The sequence below is a fragment of the Orcinus orca genome, chromosome 20, assembly GCF_937001465.1.
Source record: "Orcinus orca chromosome 20, mOrcOrc1.1, whole genome shotgun sequence".
In the NCBI taxonomy this organism is placed as follows: Eukaryota; Metazoa; Chordata; class Mammalia; order Artiodactyla; family Delphinidae; genus Orcinus; species Orcinus orca.
In genome coordinates this window covers 42,830,254-42,854,194 of record NC_064578.1, presented here as the reverse complement: position 1 = coordinate 42,854,194, position 23,941 = coordinate 42,830,254, and the positions used below count along the sequence as shown (strand labels likewise).

At 39.0% G+C, this 23,941-nt stretch overlaps 2 protein-coding genes across 6 annotated transcripts in view; one reads left to right on the top strand and one right to left on the bottom strand.

The window, feature by feature from the left end:
* Positions 1–23,941, top strand: part of ZNF599 (zinc finger protein 599) — a 61,164-nt gene that overhangs the window by 21,512 nt on the left and 15,711 nt on the right. The gene's annotated exons all lie outside the window — the stretch shown is intronic.
* LOC101281636 (zinc finger protein 181) lies at positions 8,147–17,916 on the bottom strand. Of its 5 annotated transcripts, none has more exons than XM_033413853.2 (5): positions 17,305–17,916; positions 16,618–16,693; positions 12,258–12,378; positions 11,916–12,014; positions 8,147–10,390 (listed from the first exon to the last, which is right to left on the bottom strand). In XM_033413853.2, the coding sequence occupies exons 2-5, from the start codon at positions 16,624–16,626 to the stop codon at positions 8,904–8,906; spliced, it is 1,716 nt and encodes a 571-aa protein (XP_033269744.1). In that variant the 5' UTR covers positions 16,627–16,693; positions 17,305–17,916; the 3' UTR covers positions 8,147–8,903. The 5 variants fall into 5 exon arrangements, with proteins under 5 accessions (XP_033269744.1, XP_049558927.1, XP_049558926.1 ...); XM_049702970.1 differs by having other exon boundaries at positions 11,916–12,011; XM_049702969.1 differs by lacking the exon at positions 17,305–17,916 and having other exon boundaries at positions 16,618–16,764.

The window sequence follows — 23,941 nt, the reverse complement described above, 5'->3', positions numbered from 1 at the left end:
GTGAGAGGCCCGCGTACCACAAAAAAAAAAAAAAAAAAAAAAATAGTATTAAGTATTGATACATTCATAATGTTGTGCATCCACCAGCACTATCCATTTACAGAAACTTTTCATCATCCCAAACAATAACTCTGTATCAATTAAACAATAACTCCCCTTCCCACCCTGTCCCCAGTCTCTGGCAACCTATATTCTACTTTATGTCTGTATGAATTTGCCTATTCTAGTTATCTCATATAAATAGAATCATAAAACATTTGTCCTTTTGTGTATGGCTTATCTCACTTAGCATAATGTTTCCAAGGTTCATCTGTATTGTAGCCTGTATAGAATTCCATTCCTTTTAAGGTTGAAGAATATTCCATTGTATGTATATGCCACATTTTGTTTATCCATTCATCTGTTGATGAAAATCTGGGTTGTTTTTTGCCTTTATGGATACTGTGAATAATGCTGCTATAAATATCCATGAGCAGTTATCTGAGTCCTAAGCAATTGGGTACGTGCTTTCAGCTCTTTTTTAATTTTTGTTTTTATTTTTGCTTTTAACTCTTTTGAATGTATATCTGGAATTGGAACTGCTTAAAAATATAATTCTATAAATATATTTAACTTCTTGAGGAACCACCATACTGTTTTCCACAATGGCTGTACCATTTTACATTCCCACAAGCAATGCACAAAGGGTCCCAATTTCTCCACAACGTCACCAACACTTACTTGCCTTTCTTTCTTTTTTCTTTTTCTTTTTTTTTTCCTACTATAGCCATCCTGGCAGTGTTAACTTGTATCTCGTGGTTTTGCATTCGATCTTAGCCAAAAGGCCAAGAAGCAATTCACTGAGGTTTTGATTTGCATTTCTCTAATGACTAATTATGCTAACCATTTTTTCATGTGCTTATTAGCCATTTATTTATATTCTTTGGAGAAGTGTCTATTGCTAGTATTCTGAGTATGTTTGCATCCATATTCATAATGGATATTGGTCTATAGTTTTGGTTTTGGTTTTGTGTTCTTATGGTGTCTTTGTCTGATTTTGGTATCAAGGCAATTCTGTCATTATAGAATGAGGAAGCGTTTTCTCCTCTGCAGTTTTTTCAGAGATTGTCCTTTCCCCTTGAATGGTCCTATCATCCTTGTTGAAAATCAATTGACCATATATGTGAGAGTTTATTTCTGGGATCTCTAATCTATTTCATTGGTCTGTATGTCTGTCCTTATATTAGTGCCACACAGTTAAGTTTTGAAGTTGGATAATATGAGTCCTCCAACTTTATTCTTTTAAAGGATTGTTTTGGCTATTTGGGGGCCTTTGCAATTTCATATGAATTTGGGGATTGGCTTTCCCATTTCTGCAATAAGGGCTGTTGGAATTTTGATAAGAATTGCATTAAATCTGTTATCTCTTTGGGTAATATTGATATCTTAACAATGCTAAGTCTTCCTATTTTATTTTGAACATGAGACATCTTTCCATTTATTTAGGTCTTTAATTTCATTCAGCAGTGTATTTTTAGTTTCCAGCATTCAAATCTTTCACCTTCTTGGTTAGATTTATTACTACATATTTTATCCTTGTAGGTACTGTTGTAAATAGAAGGAGCTTCCTAATTTCCTTTTTGGGTTGTTCACTACTATAGATACACAAATGATTTTGGGGTATTGATTTTCCCTGCAACTTTGCTGAATCCATTTACTAGCTTTATTATTTTTTGTGAGTTCTTGGGGATTTTTAATGTATAGGAGGATAATGTCATCTGCAAAAAAAAAAAAAGAGATCATTTTACAACTTCCTTTCCACTTTGGATGACTTTTTTTTCTGGTCTTATAGCTCTGGGTAGAACTTCAAGTACAATGCTTAATAGCAACTGTGAAAGCAGGTCTCCTTCCTTGTCTTTTTCTGATTTTTCGGTCTTTCACCTTTGAGTATGATGTTAGCTGTAGGTTTTTCACAAATAACTTTATCATATTGAGGAATTTTCCCTCTATTCCTAGTTTTCTGAGCATTTTTATCCTGAAAGTTCGTTGGATCTTGTCAAATGCCTTTTCTGCATAAATTGAGATGATCATGTGGGGGCTTTTTCCTTCATTTTATTAGTGGGAAGGATTACATTGATTTTCTTATGTTGAACCACCCTTGTATTGCTGGGTCGTGGGGAGTAAACCTTTTAATATGCTGTTGGATTCAATTTGCTAATATTTTGTTGAGGATTTTTACATCTGTATTCATAAAGGATATTGGTCTGTAATTTTCTTTCCCTGTGATGTCTTTATCTGGCTTTGGTATCAGAAAAATACTGGCCTCATAGAATAAGTTATGGAGTGTTTCCTCCTCTTCAATTTCTTGGAAGTTTGAGAAAGGCTGGTGTTAATTCTTCATTAAATGTTTGGTGGAATTCACTGGTGCAGCAGTCTGGTACAGAACTGTTCTTTGTCAGGAGGTTTTTGATTATTGATTTAATCTCTTTACTTCTTATAGGTCTTTTGAAATATTTTATTTCTTCTTGAGTCAGTATAGGTAATTTCTGTTCCAAGGAATTTTTCCATTTTCGCTTGGTTATCTAATTTGTTGGTGTATAGTTGTTCACAATATTGTACTATAATCCTCTTTATCTCTGTAAGGTTGGTGGTAACATCTCTAATTTCATTTCTGATTTTGGTTATTTGTGTTTTCTCTTTTCCTCTTTGTTAGTCTAGGTAAAGGTTTAATAATTTTGTTGATCTTTTCAAAGAGCCAACGTTTGGTTTCATTGATTTTCTCTGTTGTTTTTCTTTTTTCCATTTCGCTTATCTCTACCCTGTTTTTTGTTATTTCTTACTTTCTGTAGCTTTTGGTTTAGTTTGTCCTTTTTGTAGTTTGTGAAGGTGTGAAGTTAGATTATTGATTTCAGATCTCTTTTTTATGTAGGTGATTGCTGCTATAAATTTCCCTCCTAGCACTGTTTTTGCTGTGTACCATAAATTTTGGTATGTTGTGTTTTCATTTTCATAAGTCTAAGTATTTTCTGATTCAATTTGTGATTTCTTCTTTGACACATGGATTTTTGTCTTAGTCCATTCAGCCTGCTATACAAAATACAAGAGAATGGGTAGCTTATAAGCAACAGAAATTTATTTTTCACAGTTCTTGAGGCTGAAAGTCTGAGATCAGGGTGCCAGAATTGTCAGGCTGTCTTCCTGGTTGCAGACTTCTCACTGAGTCCTCACATGGCAAAATGGGCTAGGAAGTTCTGTGGGCTCTCATTCATAAGAGCACTAATCCAATTCATGAGGGCCCCACCCTCCTAACCTAAGCAACTCTCAAATGCCCCACCTCCTAATACCATCACATTGGGCAGTAGGATTTCAACATACGAATTTTCAGACCATAGCAGTTGTTTAAGAGTGTGCAGTTTAATTTCCACATATTTGTGAATTTTCCAATTTTCCTATTAATTTCTAATTTCATTTGGCTGTAGTCAAGGAAGTTACTTTGTATGATGATATCAATCATTTAAAATCTATTGATACTTGTTTTGTGGCCTAATGTATAATCTATCCTGGGAGAATGTTTCACATGCACTTGAGAAGAATGTGTGTTTTGCACTTTGGGGGTGGAGTGTCATTTATCTGTTAGATGTAGTTCGTGTATTGTTTGAGTTCTCTGTCTCTTTACCTACCTTCCATGTGGTTGATCTATCCATTATTGAAGGTGGGGTATTGAAATCTCCCATTATTAATGTAGAACTGTTTCTCCATTCAATTCTTTCCATGTTTGCTTTATATATTTTGATGGATCTGTTATTAGATGTGTAAATGCTTATAATTGCGATATCTTCTTGCTGTGTTGCCATTTTATTAATATATAATGACCTTCTTTGTCACTTGTTTTTTTTTTGGGGTTGTTTTTTTTTTTTGTTTTGTTTTTTGCGGTACGCGGGCCTCTCGTCGCTGTGGCCTCAACCCTCTGCGGAGCACAGGCTCCGGACGCGCAGGCCCAGCGGCCATGCCCCACAGGCCCAGCCGCTCCACGGCATATGGGATCTTCCCAGACCGGGGCACGAACCCGTGTCCCCTGCATCGGCAGGCGGACCCTCAACCACTGCGCCACCAGGGAAGCCCTGTCACTTGTAATCTTGGATTTAAAGTCTGTTTTGTCTTGTATTAGTATAGACACCACCGCTCCTTTTTTTTGTTACTATTTGCATAAAATAGCTTTTTCCACTGTTTCACTTTCAACCTATTTGTGTCTTTGGATCTAATGTGAGTCACTTATAGACAGCATGTAGCTGGATAATGTTTGGCTTTTTAATCCATTCTGCCAGTCTCTGTCTTTTGATTGGAGAGTTTCATCCATTTACATTTAAAGTAATTACTGGAAAGGAGGAACTTCTGTCAACTTGCTCTTTGTTTTCCAAGTGCCTTATTACTTTTTTTTAATCTCTCATTTTCTCCATTTTTGCCTGAGGAATTATTGTCAGACACCTAAAGTGAACTTTGTAAGGTAGGCAGTAGTCCTTCTGGCAGGTGAACTTGATAGATATTGGAAACACTCTAGGCTGAACGAACCACATGGTCAAAGGGAATATTTTTTGTTCAAGGAGGCATGAGAGGACATGTGAGATTGCAAAGAGAAACTTGATCTTCTGAGAGACAATATTGCCAGGAGGCAACTGTATGTCTTTCACTGGATGTTCAAATTCAGCCTGTGTTCCTGAGATGTGTGACTCTGGGAGATTTGCTAGTGCTGCCTGAGTCTCAGGTTGCTGACTGTGCCATAGAAAAGATTATAGCATTTGTGGGAGGATTAATAAAAGAAAAACACACCAAACAACTTACATGTGCCAATCACTCCGTTGTTTGCTTTATGAATAAATAAATTCTCACAACCACCTGGTGAAGTGGGAATTATTTTTGTTTTGATGCTGAAATCAAAGCTTGAGAAATGAAGTAACTTTTCTAAGATTAATGAAAAGCAAGTGTCAGTACCAATAGGCTGATTCAAACCTGGGAATTTGGGTCCAGAGCTGGGAATATTTAACTGCTTGAATGCTGCATACAAAGTTCTCAGCACACAGTGCAGGTATACAGTGCACTGTATACAGCCATGAGACTAAAATACTGCTGCTAGCGATATTGTTTGTTACCATTATAATTTTTTCCCTATTCATCTTTAATGCCAGAACTTACTTTCTGTGCCCCTCAAGCCACACAGCCTTGTCATTCTTTCATCAACGAAATCATAGGCATTTTTTTCTCTAACACAGTTGCATCCTGTTTAAAAGGTAGCATCTGACTCCCCTTCGGTGCCCAACACAGAGCTAGTCTCCCACAAAGTGCTCAGTGATGTGTGCCTTGGTTCTTTCAGGATTTTTACGAATGACTGCACAATTGTCTCCAGCAACATATGACTAGCCCAAGGCTACTGAAGCTACTCCAACTTTCCAGGCATCAGTGACCTTCAATAACATGGTTGTAAACTCTATTCAGGAACACTGAGGGCAGTTGCACTCATTTCAAAGGACCCTGTACTGAGAGGTGATGCTGAAGACCTTTAGGCTTCTGGTCTCACTGGGCAAAGCCTCACTTCGTCTCCACAGGGACCTGGAGCCTCCTTCATTCTGCTCTTTCTCCAAAACACATGTGTAGTACACCCTCCCATCTTCCTGCAGCCCTGCTGTGTTCTTGTCTCACTTTTTCCTATCCAGTGTCCTTTGTGTCTCCTCAGAGTATTTTGGATAATAAATATATTCCCCTGCAAGATGGTTCAAATACCAAAGGAAGATTTGTTGGAAGCAAATGGGAGTGTCTTGTAAGAGCCCCCCAAAAGGTGAAACAGTAAGTAGATGGGTGACAGGTGATTAGGAAGACCCACTAGAAGATGTGACATTTGAGACCAGAATGATGAAGCAGCCATGTGATGATAATGATGATGAAATTAATAGCTAATATTTATTTTAGTGCTTTTGAGGTACCAGGCATTATAAGCATCTTACATCAATTAACCCACTTAATCTTCATAATAATCCTGAGATCTTATTATCATCATTTTACAGATGGAGAAACTTAGGCATGGTGCAGCAAAGTAATTTGTCCAAGGTCATACAAAGCCAGTATACACGTAACTTGGTTTTATACCCAGGTAACATGACTCCAGAGCCTGTGCTCTTCATACACATCAAGAAATGGTTAAGAGATAAGACTGAGCATGATTCTCCATTGGTGACATTATAACATCATTATGATCTCAGGTATATACTCTTACTGCTTTCTTAAAACCGTCACTATCTCAAATATTTAAGTCTCTGGCTTTCTTTTCCTAGTTCAGTATTATTGTGAAGGCACTTTAAATCAAGAAAAGTAAAACATTATCGTGTATGCTCATGCTTTTTAAATGACAAAGTATGAGTATTTGGATGAATCCTCATAACAAAATAACAAGATGGCATAAAACTATGTGTAGTGAAAGCGAATAAAATCTGGGGGATTAAAGGACTACTTCATCTTTGCTGTGTCAGTGCTTAGGAGAGCAGAGGACAGAGCACGGGAGAAACAAAAAGCTACCGCCATTATTGCACAACTAAATATACTTCTAGGGGCCAGTCTATCCATAATTATAAATGTTCTTATCCTTGTTTGATACCATCCCATACTCCTTTAATTATAAATCTCTTGAAGATCCTTCAACATGCCATAGAATGTTGAAATAAATCTTATAACTAAAACTAAATCAAAGGAAAGATAAATTTCTGCTTAATATTAAAACTTCACCATCCCATTCCAAACCCACTATACCTGGTGAGAATTGCTATGTGCCTTCACCTCTTAGCTTTCTGTTAAAAGTAGCATATGTACCAGAGTGGAATATTTTGTCTAAAGTTGGAAACCCTATTACTCATTCCATACCAGAATTATATCAGCAATATAATATTCTTCCTTAAAATAATGTCTTACAACTATCAAACGCCATAGAGAACATAATCTGAAATATAAATTATACAACTGCCCTTTACTTGCAACTGTGTCCATACAATCCTAATCACTGATCTGTATCACCTTTCCAGTCACAAGAAAGGAAACTGTGAAGCCCGTAAGGCTATTCCATTTCTTATCTGAAACTTATATTTGAAGCCATCCCCCTTATAATTATCTGTCAAGGTTCAGTGTAGAAAACAAAAACTATTTTAAGAAGATATGTTGCAGGATACTAGTGCTCTCAAAATTGGTGAGCAGGCTGGAGAAGTAATGGGAACAGCTCTGGACTAGTAAATTCCAACCTCCCATAACAATGACCAAGGGCTGGGGAAATGACTGCTGCTGTTACTAGTGTTGCTGCCAACAGTAGTACCTCTAAGCCACAAAACTTGAAACTAGACACTGAATAATGTATTCCGGATGCAGAAAACATGATAGAACTTGCTTGTCTGCTTTGCCTAGAATGAACTCCAAGAGCGTGTGTGCCTTACATACAGTTGTCCTCAGCATCTGTGAGGGACTGTTTCCAGGACCAACATACTCCCTCACCCCCTATGGATACAAAAATCTGCAGGTGCTCCAAATCCCTTACATAAAATGGCATAGTATTTGCTATAACCTAGACACATCCTCCTGTATACTTTAAATTATCCCTAGGTTACTTATAATACCTAATACAATGTAAATGCCATGTAGTTGTAAACACAATGTACATACCATGTAAATAACTGCCTGCAGCCGGTAAGTTCAAGTTTTTCTTTTTAGAACTTTCTGGATAAAAACTTTTTTTAACATTTTCCAACTGCGAGTGGTTGAATCTTCAGATGCAGAATCTGCAGTTATGGAGGATCACTGTAATTAGGACTCATTCCTTAGATTTGGATTAAAAAGCACATCCTCTCTGCTCTAATCCCTCATAGTATGTATAGTTTCTTGGTTATGTTCTCACAGCACTTATAAAAATTAAAATGTGTCAATTAAGCCAACTGGAAATGGACTGTGGATTATCCTTATCAAAATAGAGACATTCTTAGCTCAGAGATCAGGCCATTTTTTTCTAGGTTTGTTAGTCTCCCACTGAAGGCTATATAGGAAAGCTGATCCTAATTCTTCAAGAGGAAAGTAGTGGAAAATTTTGTAAGAAATATCAGTGTGTCAGTGAAAGAGTCCAATATATACAAAATGATTTTACTAGAGACCAAAAATTTTATTCACACCACTTTTTGCTTCTGTTGCAACTTTAATTTTCAATTATAACATTTATTGGATCCACTGGGTGACTAAATATCTTCACATGCCCATTAGCTAAAGATAATTTCTATGTAGGACTCTTGAGTAAAATGCATGCTGCTACTATAAGATATGCATATTCATTTATAATATGCTTGTTTGCTCTCCTGTAGAATTGTTTACAAATTAGCATCATTGCAAAGAAAGACTTACACATAATTCCTAAATCCTTCAGGTTTTTCTAACATTAATCTTCTGATGTCTAGCAAGCTAAGAATGCTTAGTGAACACTTTGCTACATTTCTTACATAAGCTGTCTTTCCAGTGTGAGTTCTTTGATGTAAAATGAGGGATGCATTTTAACTGGACTTCCCACAATTTTTATATTCATATTGCTTCTCTCCTGTATGTGTTTAATGTTTTTTAAGAGATTCATATCACCTAATGTCTTTCCCATACTTGTAACATGTAAAGGGTTTTTCCCCAGTGTGGATTTACTTATGTCAATTAAGGGATTAATGCTGGCTAAAGTCTTTCCCACATTTACTGCCTTCATATAGTCTCTCTACAGAGTGAATTGTGATAGACAATAAGGCTTGTATCATTGCTAAAGAGTTTCCCATATTCATTACATTCATAAGAATTTTCTCCAGTATAGATTTTCTGATTTTGAATCAGGGAGGATCTATGGCTACAGTATATTACGACACATTCTACATTTATGCAGTTTCTCTCTTATATGATCTTTCACATGTATAGTGATTTATATGGCCTAAAGGCTTTTCCACACTTATTGTACTACTGGGTTTCTCTCCATTATGTACTCTTTGATGGGCAGTAAGATTTGAGCCTTTGCTAAATGCTTTCCCACACTCATTACATTTATATGGCTTTTCTCCAGTATGAATTCTCTGATGTACAGTAAGGTTTGAACTACAGCTGAAGGTCTTCCCACATTTAATACATTCATAGGGTTTCTCTCCAGTATGAATTCTGTGATGTTGAAACAGGGATGCCCTATGACTGAAGGCTTTCCCACATATACTACATTCATAAGGTTTCAATCTAGTGTGGTTTCTCAAATGCATATTCAGTGATTCAGGCTGGCTGAAGGATTTCCTGCATTTTTGACATTCGAAGGGTTTTTCTTCAGTATGAATACTCTGATGCTGAATAAGAAATGAGAGACTGCTAAAGACTTTCAGACATTTGTTGCATTCAAATTGTTTCTCTATACTGTGAATTCTTTGATGTCGAGTAAGGTGTGAGCTACAGCAAAAGGCTTTTCCACATTCACTACATTCATAAGGTTTCTCTCCAGTGTGAATTTTCTGATGGTGAATGAGAGATGACCTGTGAATAAAGGCCTTCCCACATATTCGACATTCATAGAGTTTTTCTTGAGTATGAATTCTCAGATGTTCAATGAGATGTGAAACACGACTAAAAGCCTTTCCACAGTTCATACATTCATATGGTTTCTCTCCAGTGTGAGTGCTTTGATGATTAGTAAGTGATGAGACATGGCTAAAGGCCTTCCCACATTCAATACATTTGTAAGGTTTCTCTCCACTGTGGCTAATTTGATGTCGAGTAAGGGATGAGCCATGGCTAAAAGTCTTCCCACATTCATGACATTCATAGGGTTTCTCTCCTGTGTGAATTCTCCAATGGCGATTAAGGATTGATTGTTTCCCAAAGGCTTTCCCACATTCACTACATGTATAGATTTTCTCTCTATTAAAAGTCTGGTGAAGGGTAAGAGATTTGCTTTGGCTGAAGGCTGCCACACTTTCATCAGAATTCAAAAGTTTCTTTCCATCATTGATATTCTCATTTTTTATAACTGAATTTGCTGGTAAGCTCTTCTTAAATATATCACGTTTATGTGACTTCCCTTCAGCAGAAATTCTCTGTGGTTCAGAAAGAATAGACTTTAAAGGCAAGATGCTTTTAAACTTACTACATTTGTAAACACTTTCCCTGGTGGGACTTTCTCTAAAGGTGAGGGTCACTGGTCTGAAATGTTCTACCTGATTTTCACACTTCCCCTCCAACTTCTCTATATAATCCAAGTCCTTGTTAAAATTTGAAAATTCATGACTTTGTTTTATAGTTTTTTCCATTATTACCATTTGGGGAAAATCTTCATCATAAATATCTTCCTTCGTTGATAATTCTTTGCTTTCCCATCTTGATTTCCAATCTGTAATATATCAAGACAGCAAAACACTGCTTTTACTGAACTTCTTGAAAAGAAACGTCTATGGTAGAAATAGGAGAACTGGATAAAAAATAAAGTCATTCCCCTCTAACCCCCAAGACACATGGCTCTGACAACTCTCATATATTCAATGATTTCTGAACAAAGTTCAAATGCAGCACAGAGAATACAGACAGCTCACAGGGGCAGGAACAGAGTATAATAAGGGAAATGGGTTAACATAGGCAATCAGTTTTTGGGGAAAAAAGGAAACTATCAGAAAGAAAATGCAGAAGGCATTCTGGATCCCAAGCCAACATTTTGTGGCTATACTTATCTGAAAGACTACATTTTATCTCACACAGCCTTGGTTCTCCAACTTTTGATTAATCTAAATTTGCTGTCAGATTAGTATGCTTAATATGAAGAATATATAGCACTGTGCTAAACAGCTACAATGAAAACAAAATAATCTAAATACTCTTTATGGCTCAGAAAGATTTAAGCTTTGTGAGTTTATGTAGGATCTGTGTGAAATCATATTTATTGACATTAAAAAATACTGTTCTGGACTTCCCTGGTGGCACAGTGGTTAAGAATCCACCTGCCAATACAGGGGACACAGGTTCGAGCCCTGGTCTGGGAAGATCCCACATGCCGCAGAACAACTAACCCTTGCACCACAACTACTGAACCTGCGCTCTACAGCCTGTGCGCTACAACTACTGAAGCCCGCATGCCCTAGAGCCTGTGCTCCCCAACAAGGGGAGCCACCGCAATGAGAAGCCCGTGCACCACAACAAAGAGTAGCCCCTGCTCACCGCAACTAGAAAAAGCCCACATGCAGCAATGAAGACCCAAAGCAGCCAGAAGAAAAAATAAAGAAAATACTGTTCTCAGAAACCTTCTTATATATCCCTTACTTCCTCTAACACTTATGTTCATATTTGTTCTTTGAAGTTCTGCTTTTTCAGCCTAAAACCATTTGTATATTTTTCCTTAAGTGGACTCAAAAAGAATAATTGCCTTATTTTCATTTCAAATAAATAACAATTTGAATTATTATTATTATTATTTTTTTTTTTTTTTTTTTTTGCCATACGTGGGCCTCTCACCGTTGTGGCCTCTCCCGCTGCAGAGCACAGGCTCCGGACACGCAGGCTCAGCGGCCATGGCTCACGGGCTCAACCGCTCCGCGGCATGTGGGATCCTCCCGGACCGGGGCACGAACCCGCATCCCCTGCACTGGCAGGCGGACTCTCAAACACTGCGCCACCAGGGAAGCCCACAATTTGAATTATTATGATGCCAAAACCCTCCACTTTTGATGAGATGACATGAGTAATACAGAAAAATAATAATTTAGGATAGAGGAATGGTTGTTTTGAAATCTAAGCTAAGGATCCCTCAATTTTGTTACATTTGGAATCTCTGATGACAGTATCCCTAAAATATACTAAAATGCCTCCATACTTTCTACAAGCATCTTTAAACAAAGATCTCCTTTGCCTGATTCACCATGACTTACCTGGAAACAAACTTTTTGACAGCTTTTTCTCCACCATCCAAGGTTCTTTGCCATCCTCCAATAAAGCAATCACGTATGGCTTAGGTATGGAAAGACCTGCTTACAGGAAAAATATAGAACAAACATTGTTTAAGCTGTGGCCTTCATGGAGGAGAGACTATCATCAAAAAAGGGACCGAAGAAAGGTCTGAAGGATGTTCACTGAAACGGGAAGATAAGCTTCAGGCAGGACACAACAGAGCTATACATTTCCTCAGAACATTTACTAAGGAGGATCTCTAGCAATTTGGAGTGGCAGAAGAAAGATCTCCCTCACTGGGGTGGAGGCAGAGATATGCTTACCTAGAGATACCAGGTTCTCATAATTCTGTACCATCACATCCTTGTATAAATTCCTCTGAGTAGGATCTAGCCATCCCCACTCTTCATGAGAGAAGTCTATGGCCACATCACTAAATGTCACCTGAAATAGCAAACACATTTAGGCTCAACCATAGCCCTGGCCTCTTTTGTCACTGGTTAAGAGGTAAAATTACCCTGGGGTGGAAGAAAGGGAACAAGATTCAGCAGCTGTGACAATGATCAGGAATCTGATCTAAGTTAAGTAATAATTGGATAATTATGTGCTTGGCATTGTTATACAATAAGGATAAGAGATAAATATAAAAGCTCTGCTTCAGGAGAGTAAGGAATAGAATTATAAAATTTTTCAAAATCAGCATTCAACTTTTGGCATATAGTCAAGTGCTTAGCTCTGTTTTTTATAGTTTACGTGCCAGGTAAAAGAACATGAATTAAGGTTCAAAAAAAAAGAAGAATCCAATAGGTTCATAATAAAAAGACACCTTTATATTACAGATAGACACATTCATAACCAATTTATAAACAAAAAGCAAAAATATTTATGGTACATAATTAAACCTCATATTCATAATCTATAATTAAAATAATTTGAGACCCCTGGGCAAGAAGACTGAAGGATGGTTTCATGCCATAGGTAGTCCTTGAATAGAACCTTAAAGGAAGGGCAAAGAAAAAAAAAAAAAGACACATTTCAAGGAAAATATTCTAAGAAAATAGATTTCTTCCCAATAGTACTCATTCACAGTATTATTTAAAATAGCAAAATTTTAGAAAAATTTTTAATGTTTAATAATAGCTTACTGGTTAGTCAAATTAAAATATGTGCAAACAAAGTATGCATTTAAAATGTCATTATTATTACCTTTCACTGGTGAAATAGGCATTGTTTGGCTATTGTAAATTTTTCACTCCAAGTGTAGATTCAATATTCTGTTACTTTATTTGGATATTTTATTAATACACATGTTCACCAGTGACACTGGTCTTTGGTTTTAAAGAGGGAATTTACCTTCATCAGGTGTTAGGGAAATAATTAAAAATCAAATCTACCAAGCAGAAAATCCTCTCTACAGTGTAAAAAAAAAAAAACAGTTTTATTACTGAATAAGCATTAAACCAGACTATAATGCACTTCACAGGTAACCACTAATGAGACTCCAAGGACAGAAAGAAATTTCACCCTTTTATAAACTCAGGCAGATACAATCCATTACACATGTTTTCAAAGTAAATGATAACTTGTCCTTAAGTAAAAGGACTTGACAGCATCATTTGCTACACATAGTTCATCCTAAATTCACCTGGTAATTGGGGTAGTCATCTGTGTTAACTGCCTTTACCCCAAAGAAAAATTTTAAAACTCATATCTTTATGACAAGCAAGTAGTTAGAATCTGCAGCCAGGAGTCTAGGCTAAACTCCCATACAGATAGGGAGATAGGGGTGCATCTTCCTTCATGTTTCCATTTTGAAGAGATGGCTCCAAGGCCCTTAAGAAAGACTTTAATGCTTTGCAAAACTGGCAGAGGCTTATTTAGCTTTGAAAAAGATGAACAAGCATCTCAAAGGGAGAGGGAAAGGATATACAATTACAGATTTTTCTCAAGGAAACACTCTAAGAAAAGGGAGGGGGAGAAGGTCTCTCTTTTGGCACCAGGGAAAATTCTTTTTTCCACTTGTATTTACTCTTAGCCAGGTATTAGGGTTACGCTAGCCTTATCATATGAACTGAGAAAATTTCCATCTTTTCCTATTTTCCACAGTGGTCTTTTTCTTTTTTAAGATTTTTTTTTTTGACGTGGACCATTTTTAAAGTCTTTATTGAATTTGTTATAATATTGCTTCTGTTTTATGTTTTGGTTTTTTGGCCGCAAGGCATGTGGGATCTTAGCTCGCTGACCAGGGATTGAACCCATACCCCCTGCACTGGAAGGTGAAGTTAACCACTGGACCACCAGGGAAGCCCCCCACAGTGGTCTTTAAATGATTAGCTTTTAAAAATCCCAAATGATAAGCCAAATTAAAAAATCAACACTACATTAAATGAATAAAACACTATGTTTTACTCCACCAATGCAAAGATATTTTACATTTTAAGTTTTGATATTAATGAATATCATTGTATTAATAGTCTAGAGAAGAAACCTCACATAATCTAATAGATACTCTTTGATCTTTATTTAAATCAGAGTTTCTCAATCTTGGCACTACTGACATTTTAGGCTGGACAATTCTTTATTGTGCGAGCTGTCCTGTGCATTTTAGGATGTTTAGTAGGATCCCTAGCCTCCACCCTTTAGATGCCAGTAGCAACTCCCCTTAACCACCCCCACCCCCAGTTATAACAACTGAAAATGTCTCTAGACATTATCAAATGTCCCTTATGAGTGGGACTAAGGGGGATAAAGTCACCCTATTTTGAAAACCACTGCTGTACAAAATTTTTGCACTTCTTTGAAAGACTCTTGGGCCTCTCTACCTACATGCAAGGTGTTTTCTGTTTGGTATAACTTCACTTCTACCTCTGCCGCCCTGGTACTATGAGACACTGAAACAACTCCAGCCTTGCTTCCCCAGGGATGCTTCAACTCTTTCTTCCCCTTCAATTTGCCTGAGCAGCCTGGGATGTTAATTCACCTTTGTCCCCAGAACTTAGGATATTAAATAAATACCTTAATTTCTTATGCTTTCTTACTTTTCTACCAGTCCTGTACTGCTCAGTACAGTAGCCACCATATTTGGCTATATAAATTTAAATTAATTAAAATAAAATTTAAATAAAATTAAAAATTCAGTTCCTCAGTCACTGTAGCACTCAATAGTCATACGGCACTGGTGGCTACCACATTGGACAGTACACAAATAGAACACTACCCCCACTGTAGAAAGTTCTCTTGGACAGTACTGCACGAGATCATGAAATCCTGCATGTCAGTGTACACCCAAACCTATGTAAGAGTCTTCCTAACAGGTACTTCATTAAGTGTTTAGAAAATGAATCCATGAGTGATTTTGGCAATTAGTTCACTTTAGCTTTTACTTAAAAAAAAAAAGTTCTTTCAATTCTAATTATCTAATATACCCAAGAAACAGACTCTGCCCAACACGCACATCTGCCACTCATACCTTCTCCTGTGCAGGCTTCACTTCCACGCCATGATTCTGTCCCATCATTTTCTCATCACTCTTTCACTCAATAGCTATTTACTAAGCATCTGTTTTATGCCAGATACCACTCTGGACACTGAAGATAAAACCGTCAACAAAAAAGAAAAAAAATCTCTTCCAGTGGGAGGAGACAAACGATGAGTGTATGCATATACTAAACACACAGTGTATCAGCTAGTGAGTGATAGGTGCTGTGAAAACACAGTGATGGAGGAGTGGAAGTGACAGTCGAGAGAAGGTGACTGCAATTTTAAACAGGTGTTCAGGGAGGCTTTACCGAGAAAGTAACCCCTGAGCAGAGATACAGAGGTAAGAATGCAAGCTTGTGTATATCCAGGGAAAGAATATTCCAAGTAGATGGTACAGCAGATTCCAAGGCCTAGAGGCAGTAGCCAGTGTGGCTGGAGCTCACAGGGAACAAAGAGACAGAGAAGGAAGATGAGATCAGGGAGGTAATAAGAGAGCCTAACTGTACAAAGCTTTTTATGTCACGACCCAACTCTGACTTCTATTATGAGTTAGGGCCACCAAAGAGTTTTAAGCTGAGGAATGACAGGATATTATATAACAAGAGGATCTCTATGACAGCTGTATTGAGAAGAGACTGAAGAGGGTCAAGGGCAGAAGAAGGGAATCCAGCAAGGTGACTACTGCAAAATACAAGTGGCTTGTACCAGGGTGGCAGTGGTAGTGGCAGTGATGGGGTAACTAATGGTCAGATTGTGTAGATAGACTGTGTATATTTTAGATCCAACTAGAGTGTCTGAATGTTAGTTATAAGAGAAAGGGAGATCTCAAGGATGACTCCAAACCTCTCGACTTGAACGACTGAAAGGACTGACATACACCATTAACTGAGACCACATGATACAGTTTGGACAACTACAAAGCAAATAATTCCAAACTTGAACTTTGAATTGTAATTTTAAAAAAAAGTTTTGCTCAAGACTCTTCAGAGGCTTCTAGCAGGAAACTGGTAGAAAACAGAAGCACTGAGAGAAGACAGTACTTTGGAGTTCTGCAGTCTACATCCTGTGCTATAATGAAAGGAATCATAGATCCAGTCCCTAAAAGGACTCTGTGAGGTGGGAACTGGTAGGAAAGGCAAAGCAAACACTCAAGAGTCCTGATAAGTAGGTGTTTCAGGAAGATTTGGGGACATACCAACTTACCTGAAACATGACTCTGCAATTTCCAAAAGTCAACACAGTCCTCTTTCCAGGCTCTCTTCTTATAGAAGGGCAGTGCCTGAAAAGGCAGATCAAGGACAGGAAAAAGCAGTCATGAAAAATCAGGCTTATCTTGCAGCTCTGGACACACCTGCATGGAGAATCACACTGGGAATCACTTTCTAGGGCTCTAACCTTTCCCTAGGCAAGAGGTAACCAGGTGCCATTTGCGTGTAAATCAACTATCATATACATAAGTGACAAACTCATAAAACAACAGTAATAACACTGTTAAATAAGAGCTCTTTCGATCTTCACCACTATGCATAGTAGGCATCCACATTATTCCAGATTTCTTTTTTTAAACTCTGAGAAAACTGAAACTCGGCGATATTAAAGCCATTTGTTCAAGGTTTACACACTGGATTTTTTTTTAATGTAGATGGCGTTTTCTTTCAGTGCGTACAACGCACACTGGCTCTCCCTTTTCCTTTTCACAACAGCTCTGAGGTAAGCGCCATCCTTACTCCCCTTTTACAAAGCATGACAGAGGCCCAGAGAAGCTAGGGGCCTATTTGGGCTCACACCGCGGGGCAGGCCCTGGGACCAGCGACGTTGTGGCTGCCATGCCCAGCGCCCGGGTGCCATCAGCCCGAGGCCTGCGGCGGCCCTCCCGGGACCCACACTTGCCTTAAACCTCAGCGGAGCCCGCCGGCACCGAAGCCGTGCGCGGCCGTCCACAGTGGGCACCTCCTTGTACCTAACGCGCCGGATCGCTGCAGCGGACAATTGCCCCCCGCCTTGCGGGAACTGCGCTGCCCAGAGTCCTCCGCGATTCCAGGACCGAGAATTCCGCTGCAGGGCCGGAGACGACCGTGGGGCGGGCCAAAAGCGGAGTCCACGGCCGGCTGCACTTCTCAGACTCCTACGCGTCACATACAAAAGTTGCCGGTGCGTCGCACGGTCGCCTCCCAAAAAACCACACTTCCCAGGAGGCACTGCGACCGCGCGATCTCGGCGCACCGCGAGACCACAGCCTGGGCTGTGTGAGAAATTACACAGTCGGGCTGCTCCACCGGACACACACGCTAAGTACCGGGAGGACAACAGTCGTTTCTGGCGAACTCTGCTTCCCGGAGCCAACGGCAGCCGTCTACATGCACTGTGAAGACAATGGCGCCCGAACCGCGAAACTACACTTCCCAGAATATTATGCGGCCGCGAAACGTCTTTCGGGTCATTCCTCTGCTCGCACAGATGTTGTCCGGCGCGGAGAAGGGCAGCCTTGCTAGTGCGGGACGCGAAGTGGCCTCTACCAGCCGAAGGTCTCCTCTCATCCAAAACTTTGCTGCCACGCTGTCCAGCTCGTATAGGTCTTGAGTATTTGGCGCCCACTTGCCCAGGACTGTATTTTCCCAAATGCCCTGTGTCCGGGCTGTTACATTAGGTGTCTGCGGACCAGTGACACTTCCCAGAAGTTCGAGGGGTCACGTCTTCGCTACGACAGTGACTGCCGCTGTGATGTGCATTACACGTCCTCGAAGGACTCAGGATTATCAGACTCGAGTGAGGGCACTGAGGACCAAGACCCTCAATCCTGGGAAAAAACACTCCTCTGACCTCCGGCCCCAGAAGCGCTTCTTAGTCTCTGACTGCCCAGCCCACCCACACGGGCCCTGGACAAAGATGTATCTAGGCCAGAGCATTCTACTGTTGTGAGTTTGTGTTGTTGCCTTTACTTTTTTTTTTAAGTAAGTTAAATTTTACTTATTTTTAAAAAATTATAAATAGTATCACTATGAATTTTCTTGCATATATCAAGTACTTATATGCATAAGATTCACGAGGTAATGCTTCCACCTTGGTATATCTTGTGAGTGTGGTATTCAGTCCCTATAGCAGCAGTGGTTTTTAAAAACATTGTGGCATCAGCTGGATTCCTCTCAAGGCTTAGAGTATGTAACAAGGAAAGGTTTGCCAGTGCAAAGTATATTCCCATTTATGTCTTTTTATGTCTTTATTAAACAGTGACATTTTTTTCAAAGTTGTACCAATTTGTACTCCTGCCATAGTTTATAGTTATTTTGGTTGGCAACTGTTAGTGCCAGCACTTGATTTTTGTGAAACTTTCAAATTTTACAAATCTGCTAGGTGTCAAATTATAACTCATTGTGGCTTAAATTTGCATTTCTTTTATTGTTAATAAGATTGAGAATCTTTTCACGTGTCTGTTGGCTTTAGTATTTCCTTCTCTGAGAATTGCACATCTCTTGGTCAATGTTCTTTTAGAACAATGACCTTTTTAATATTAAAATACAAGTTACACAGAAAAATGCAAGATTTTAAAGGGAGAATGCAGAGACTAGGATACTAAAATTTTTCCCCTGAGAACCCTGGGCATTGAACTGGATTCGGTAACCAAATATGTTTTCTACAGTTTTTGCATAATGTTTCTGAGTGTGAAATTCTTTGATTTTTCTCCTGCTTGGGATTGTTGAGCAGTTTGAATCTGTGAAGTGGCATCTTCTTGTGCTCAGCAAATTTTTCTTCTCCATACATTGCCTCTACTCCCCTCCTCTTCTTGTGAACTCCAATTAGCTGTTAGGTAGGTTTTTCCATTCTATCCTCTGTAATTTCCATCTTTCAGTCTCTGTATTGCAATCTGGATGATTTATTCTTATTTATCTAACATTCATAATTCCCTTTCCAGGGGATTTTTTTTTTTAATTTTCAGTTTTTCAAAGATTTTTGTAACATGGTAGGCACAGTTGATTCATAATATGCATTTGATAATACCAATAATTGAGGATCTTATGAACCTTTGTAAATTTATTTTTTAATTTCTTTACTCAGTTTGCTTTGTTTCCTTTTTTGGTTGGTTATCTGTGTGCCACTCAGTCTTGAAAAGAGATTTTACTGGGCTCCCCAATATCCTTGGATGAAAGTGCCTCTCTTTTCTAGAAATTATATAGTTTTATTTTCAGACAAGATCTGGGATTACTACCACTCTGGAACCACTTTAAACTAAATCCAAGACATAAAGTCCCTGCTTAGTCCTTCCAGAAAATCTTATATAGGAATTCCTCATTGTTGCTGCTTTTCCTCATGAGCTTCTTGGAAGAATTATGACGCCTTCCCATTATGGGTCCTCAGATGTCTGGGACATAAATTAAGTTCATGGGGAAGGGGGGTTAACATTAAAGGACTAGATGTGACTGGGGGCAGAGGTGAGAAGCTATTTCAATAGCTTCTATTTCAGTAGCTATTTATGACCAGTGCTTAAGGAACATTACTTCAAAGCTGAACCCCTAACATGTGAGTGCTTTATGATTTGCATTTTTAACAGAAAGGATAGAGGCACTCTGATGAATAGCAAGACTAAGAAAAAGAAATCCAGGGGCAGATGGACTGGGGACTCGGGCATAAGTAAACCAGTTTTAAACAAATACGCCAGTCACTTGAGAAAGAAAATAGGGCCAAGAGAGATCAATAAGGAGACAGGAAAATACTTTACATGCCATGCTGAACCCTCCCCCTTCCACTAGCCCTGAGCTGCCTTCGTTCCCTTTTCTATTAGGCAATATTTACAATAAATGATTTTGCTATTGGAATTTATCTGTTCAAGGGCGCATTTTAGAATATGAACTGGGAGAGACTTCCCTGGTGGCACAGTGGTTGAGAATCTGCCTGCCAATGCAGGGGACAAGGGTTCCATCCCTGGTCCGGGGAGATCCCACATGCTGTGGAGCATCTAAGCCCATGCGCCACAACTACTAAGCCTGTGCTCTACAGCCCATGAGCCACAACTACTGAGCCCATGTGCCACAACTACTGAAGCCCTTGTGCCTAGAGCCCATGCTCCGCAACAAGAGAAGCCACAGCAATGAGAAGCCTGCACACCACAGCGAAGAGTAGCCCCCACTCACTGCAACTAGAGAAAGCCCACGCACAGCAACGAAGACCCAATGCTGCCAATAAATAAATAAAATTTATTTAAAAAAAAAAAGAATATGAACTGGGAGAAGAAAAGCCAGTTCATGTTGATGCTGAAACTGTTCCAAGACTCAGGGTGATAAGGAAGTTTGGAACTCTAAGCTTCCAGAGACATCAAAAAAAAATTATATGTATTTGCCATAGGGAGAAACTCCTGCTGAGACCTCTGCTAGAAATCTTTGTCCTTGTTCCTGGCTCATTCTCCATCTATCACTTTGTAATAAGCCTACACATCCCACTATGGACCAAAGTTGTAAATCCAAGAGCCTAGTCCTAGTTCTCCTGTCACTGGTTTGAAGACCTATCCATTCCCAGTCTGGCCTAAGCCTGACCCTGGAATGCCCAATGTAGAACCTGTGCAGAGCCTCCAACAATACGTTTGTGTTCTCTCCTTCTGTCCAAGAGGACCTCTGATATCCCACATCTCTGATTATTTATGTGACTAATATCAGGTAACACCAGACACTTCAGTATGAAGTGTCAGGTGCGCATATGTTTGACAATAGTATAAAGACTTTGCTTGATAGGTTGGCTGGGTTCCCTGAGGAAAACTAAGGACGGCTATCAAGGGTACTGTCTGGGTATGATGGGGAGGAGGGTGCCCATCTCACTTCCTTTCCTCCCTCTTAGATTATGGAGGAATTGGAATAAGTCTTGCTTTAGCTCCATAAGAAGGGGTTTCATTTAGACTTTAAGGCTGAGAATACCCTCGGGGGCTTACTAGGTAGAGAGCTCAAGTTTTTCCTATTGATTTTGCATGATTTCTCAAAAAAAAATGGCTTATGGGAGGTGAAGTCCAATATGTATGTTAGTCTGGGAAAGTATGTGGATGGAAGTAAAGTGTCACTGTTCTTTTTATAAAACTTCAATAAACACTATTGCAAAATTTAGAAAAAGAAAATTTTAACTCATTCTATTTACCCATAGAAAGTGACTTACCATGCTAATCTATTGAAAGGTATCATTTATTTTAAAATACAGATTTATTTTACGTGTACGCTCATATTCTTTTTCACTCAATCCATTGTGAATGTCTTACAATACTAACAACATACAACCTACATTATCATTAGAATGTCCACAGTTCCATATCAGGAATCATAACAGTAATAGATTTAAGTGCCCTCCCCTTGATGAACATTTGCTTTGTGCTCAAGTTTTTACTTAAATTTGTGAAGAATATCCTTGTACATACATCATTGCATATGTACTTGGTTTTTTTAAGTGGTAAATCCCTAGATTCTATGCTACTGGTCAAAGAATTTACCTGTCTCTAGGCTTCTTTAATACATACCAACAGAGTGCCTCTATGAAGGCTATTCTATTCCATGTTTTGGCCTTAGGAGGAAGTCTGGAGCTTTTTAGAATCTAGTTCCAAGATTTCAGGTAACTGGTGAAGGGACCTACCTGTTTCTGGAACCCCTTTTCGGTGTATTCTCTTCCATCCAAACTGTAGGAGGGAAAGGGCATGTGGGGCTCTGGGCTACCTGTACTGAGTGGGGATTTAGGGCCACAAACAGAAATAAGGGTGTTTCCTGTGAGCTGCCAGTGGGTCCCGTCATTTAAGAAGTGCTTCTGAAGGCAATTCTAAAGGCATGAAAGATTCCTCTGGTGCATCTTTTGAGGCTGTAGTGATCTGTACCCACTAGGGGGGACTGAGGCATCTTTTGGTTCAGCACATTCCTTAAGTGGGGAAAAGGACACAAGGACATTGTCAGAAAGAAGTTGAGCATAATGTTCTTCATCAGTGCCCTTGAGAAGCTGCCCTGGTCCAAGTTTTAGAGGACCCCCCGTTTGGTTCCACTGTCAGAGGATCCTGCCAACTTAAACTCAGTCCTATTTCCAGAACCCTCTCTGCCACAGCACCTTCGTCAGTGTTCAGTGAAGGAGGAATCCCAGTAACATTCTTTGATCTGTCTTATGTCCTCTGTGACAGACATAAAGTTGGTACTCAGTAAATGTTATATGTACCCTGCTCTGATGGTTAATTTTATGTGTCAACTTGGTTAGGCTATGGTGCCCAGATTTTTGGTCAAACACTAGTCTAGATGTTGCTGTGAAGATATTTTTTAGATGAGATTAACATATAACATTAAATCTGTAGACTTCGAGTAAAGCAGATTACCCTCTATAATGTGGGTGGGCCTCATCCAACCAGTCAAAGATCCAAAGAGAAAAAGACTGAGATACCCTGAGGAAGAAGGATTTCTGCCTTCAGACTCAAACTGCAACTTCAACTCTTCCCTGGGTCTCCAGCCTGCTGGCAAGAATTAAGGCTTGCCATCCCCCCCAGTTGTGAAACTCAGTCCATTAAAATAAGTATCTCTGTCTCTGTCTGTCTAACTAAGTATCTACCTATCTGATCTACACACACACACACACACACACACACACACACACACACACACACACAAACACACAAACACGCACACCCCTTATTGGTTCTGTTTTCACTGGAGAATCCTGACAAACACAGCTGCCATCTCACTGAGCTTATTCTATGGAGTGTCACCATGCTCTACTGATAATTCAAGCTTTACTACTCTGGGTCATCACTATTAGAAAATTCTTTCTTAAGAATAACCTTTATTGACCCCGAGACAATAATATCCATAGGAACACATGTGCTTCCTGCCATTATCCCTTCTCTCTCTTTAATCAACATTTTTTTCTGCCTTTACTAGATCTTTTCCATCATCTTTCAGATATGCTTAGAATAGTTCACCTTTTAAAAATATGCTTAAAATAGTTCACCTAGAATAGTTCCCCTTTTAAAAACCCTCTCTTTTCCCAAAACCCCCTCCAGCAAGTACACCACTTCTATTCTCAGTAGAAAAGCTTCTTGGAAATTTTTTCTATATTAATTTTCTTTAATTTTCACTCCACAATCTCTCCATAACTATGTCCTATCAGAGAACATTCCTATTATTTTCCTGAGACTGCTTTTCTCTAGGTCAAAGTGATCTCCACATTGCTAAATCTGAGCCCCTCTTCTGTCACTATGTTTCTTGACCTGTTAGCATTTGACACAATTGACAACCTCCTCATTCTTCAGTCTCTTCTCTTGATTCTATGACACTACATTTTTCTTAATTTTTATTTTAATGGCTGCTGCTTCTCAGTTTCTTTTGCTTGTTCTTCATCTCTCCTTTGATCTCTAAATGTTAAAGGGACCCAAGACCATATTTGGCCTCCATTTCCACATTTCCTACATGTTTTCTTTTGCATTTCCATGTGTTTATAACTCATCCTTTAAAAAAAGCCTCCCAAGTCTATCTATAACCCAGCCTTGCCTCTCCCTGGAACTCCCTATCCATACCTCTAGCTCTTTACC

What these genes read in the sequence shown, in the direction of transcription:
- LOC101281636 (XM_033413853.2), bottom strand. An exon ending in TGAGAACCTGGTATCTCTAG is followed by an intron (nt 12,015 to 12,257) that starts GTAAGCATATCT and finishes TTTTCCTGTAAG; the next exon opens with CAGGTCTTTCCATACCTAAG. An exon ending in GTCAAAAAGTTTGTTTCCAG is followed by an intron (nt 10,391 to 11,915) that starts GTAAGTCATGGT and finishes GATATATTACAG; the next exon opens with ATTGGAAATCAAGATGGGAA.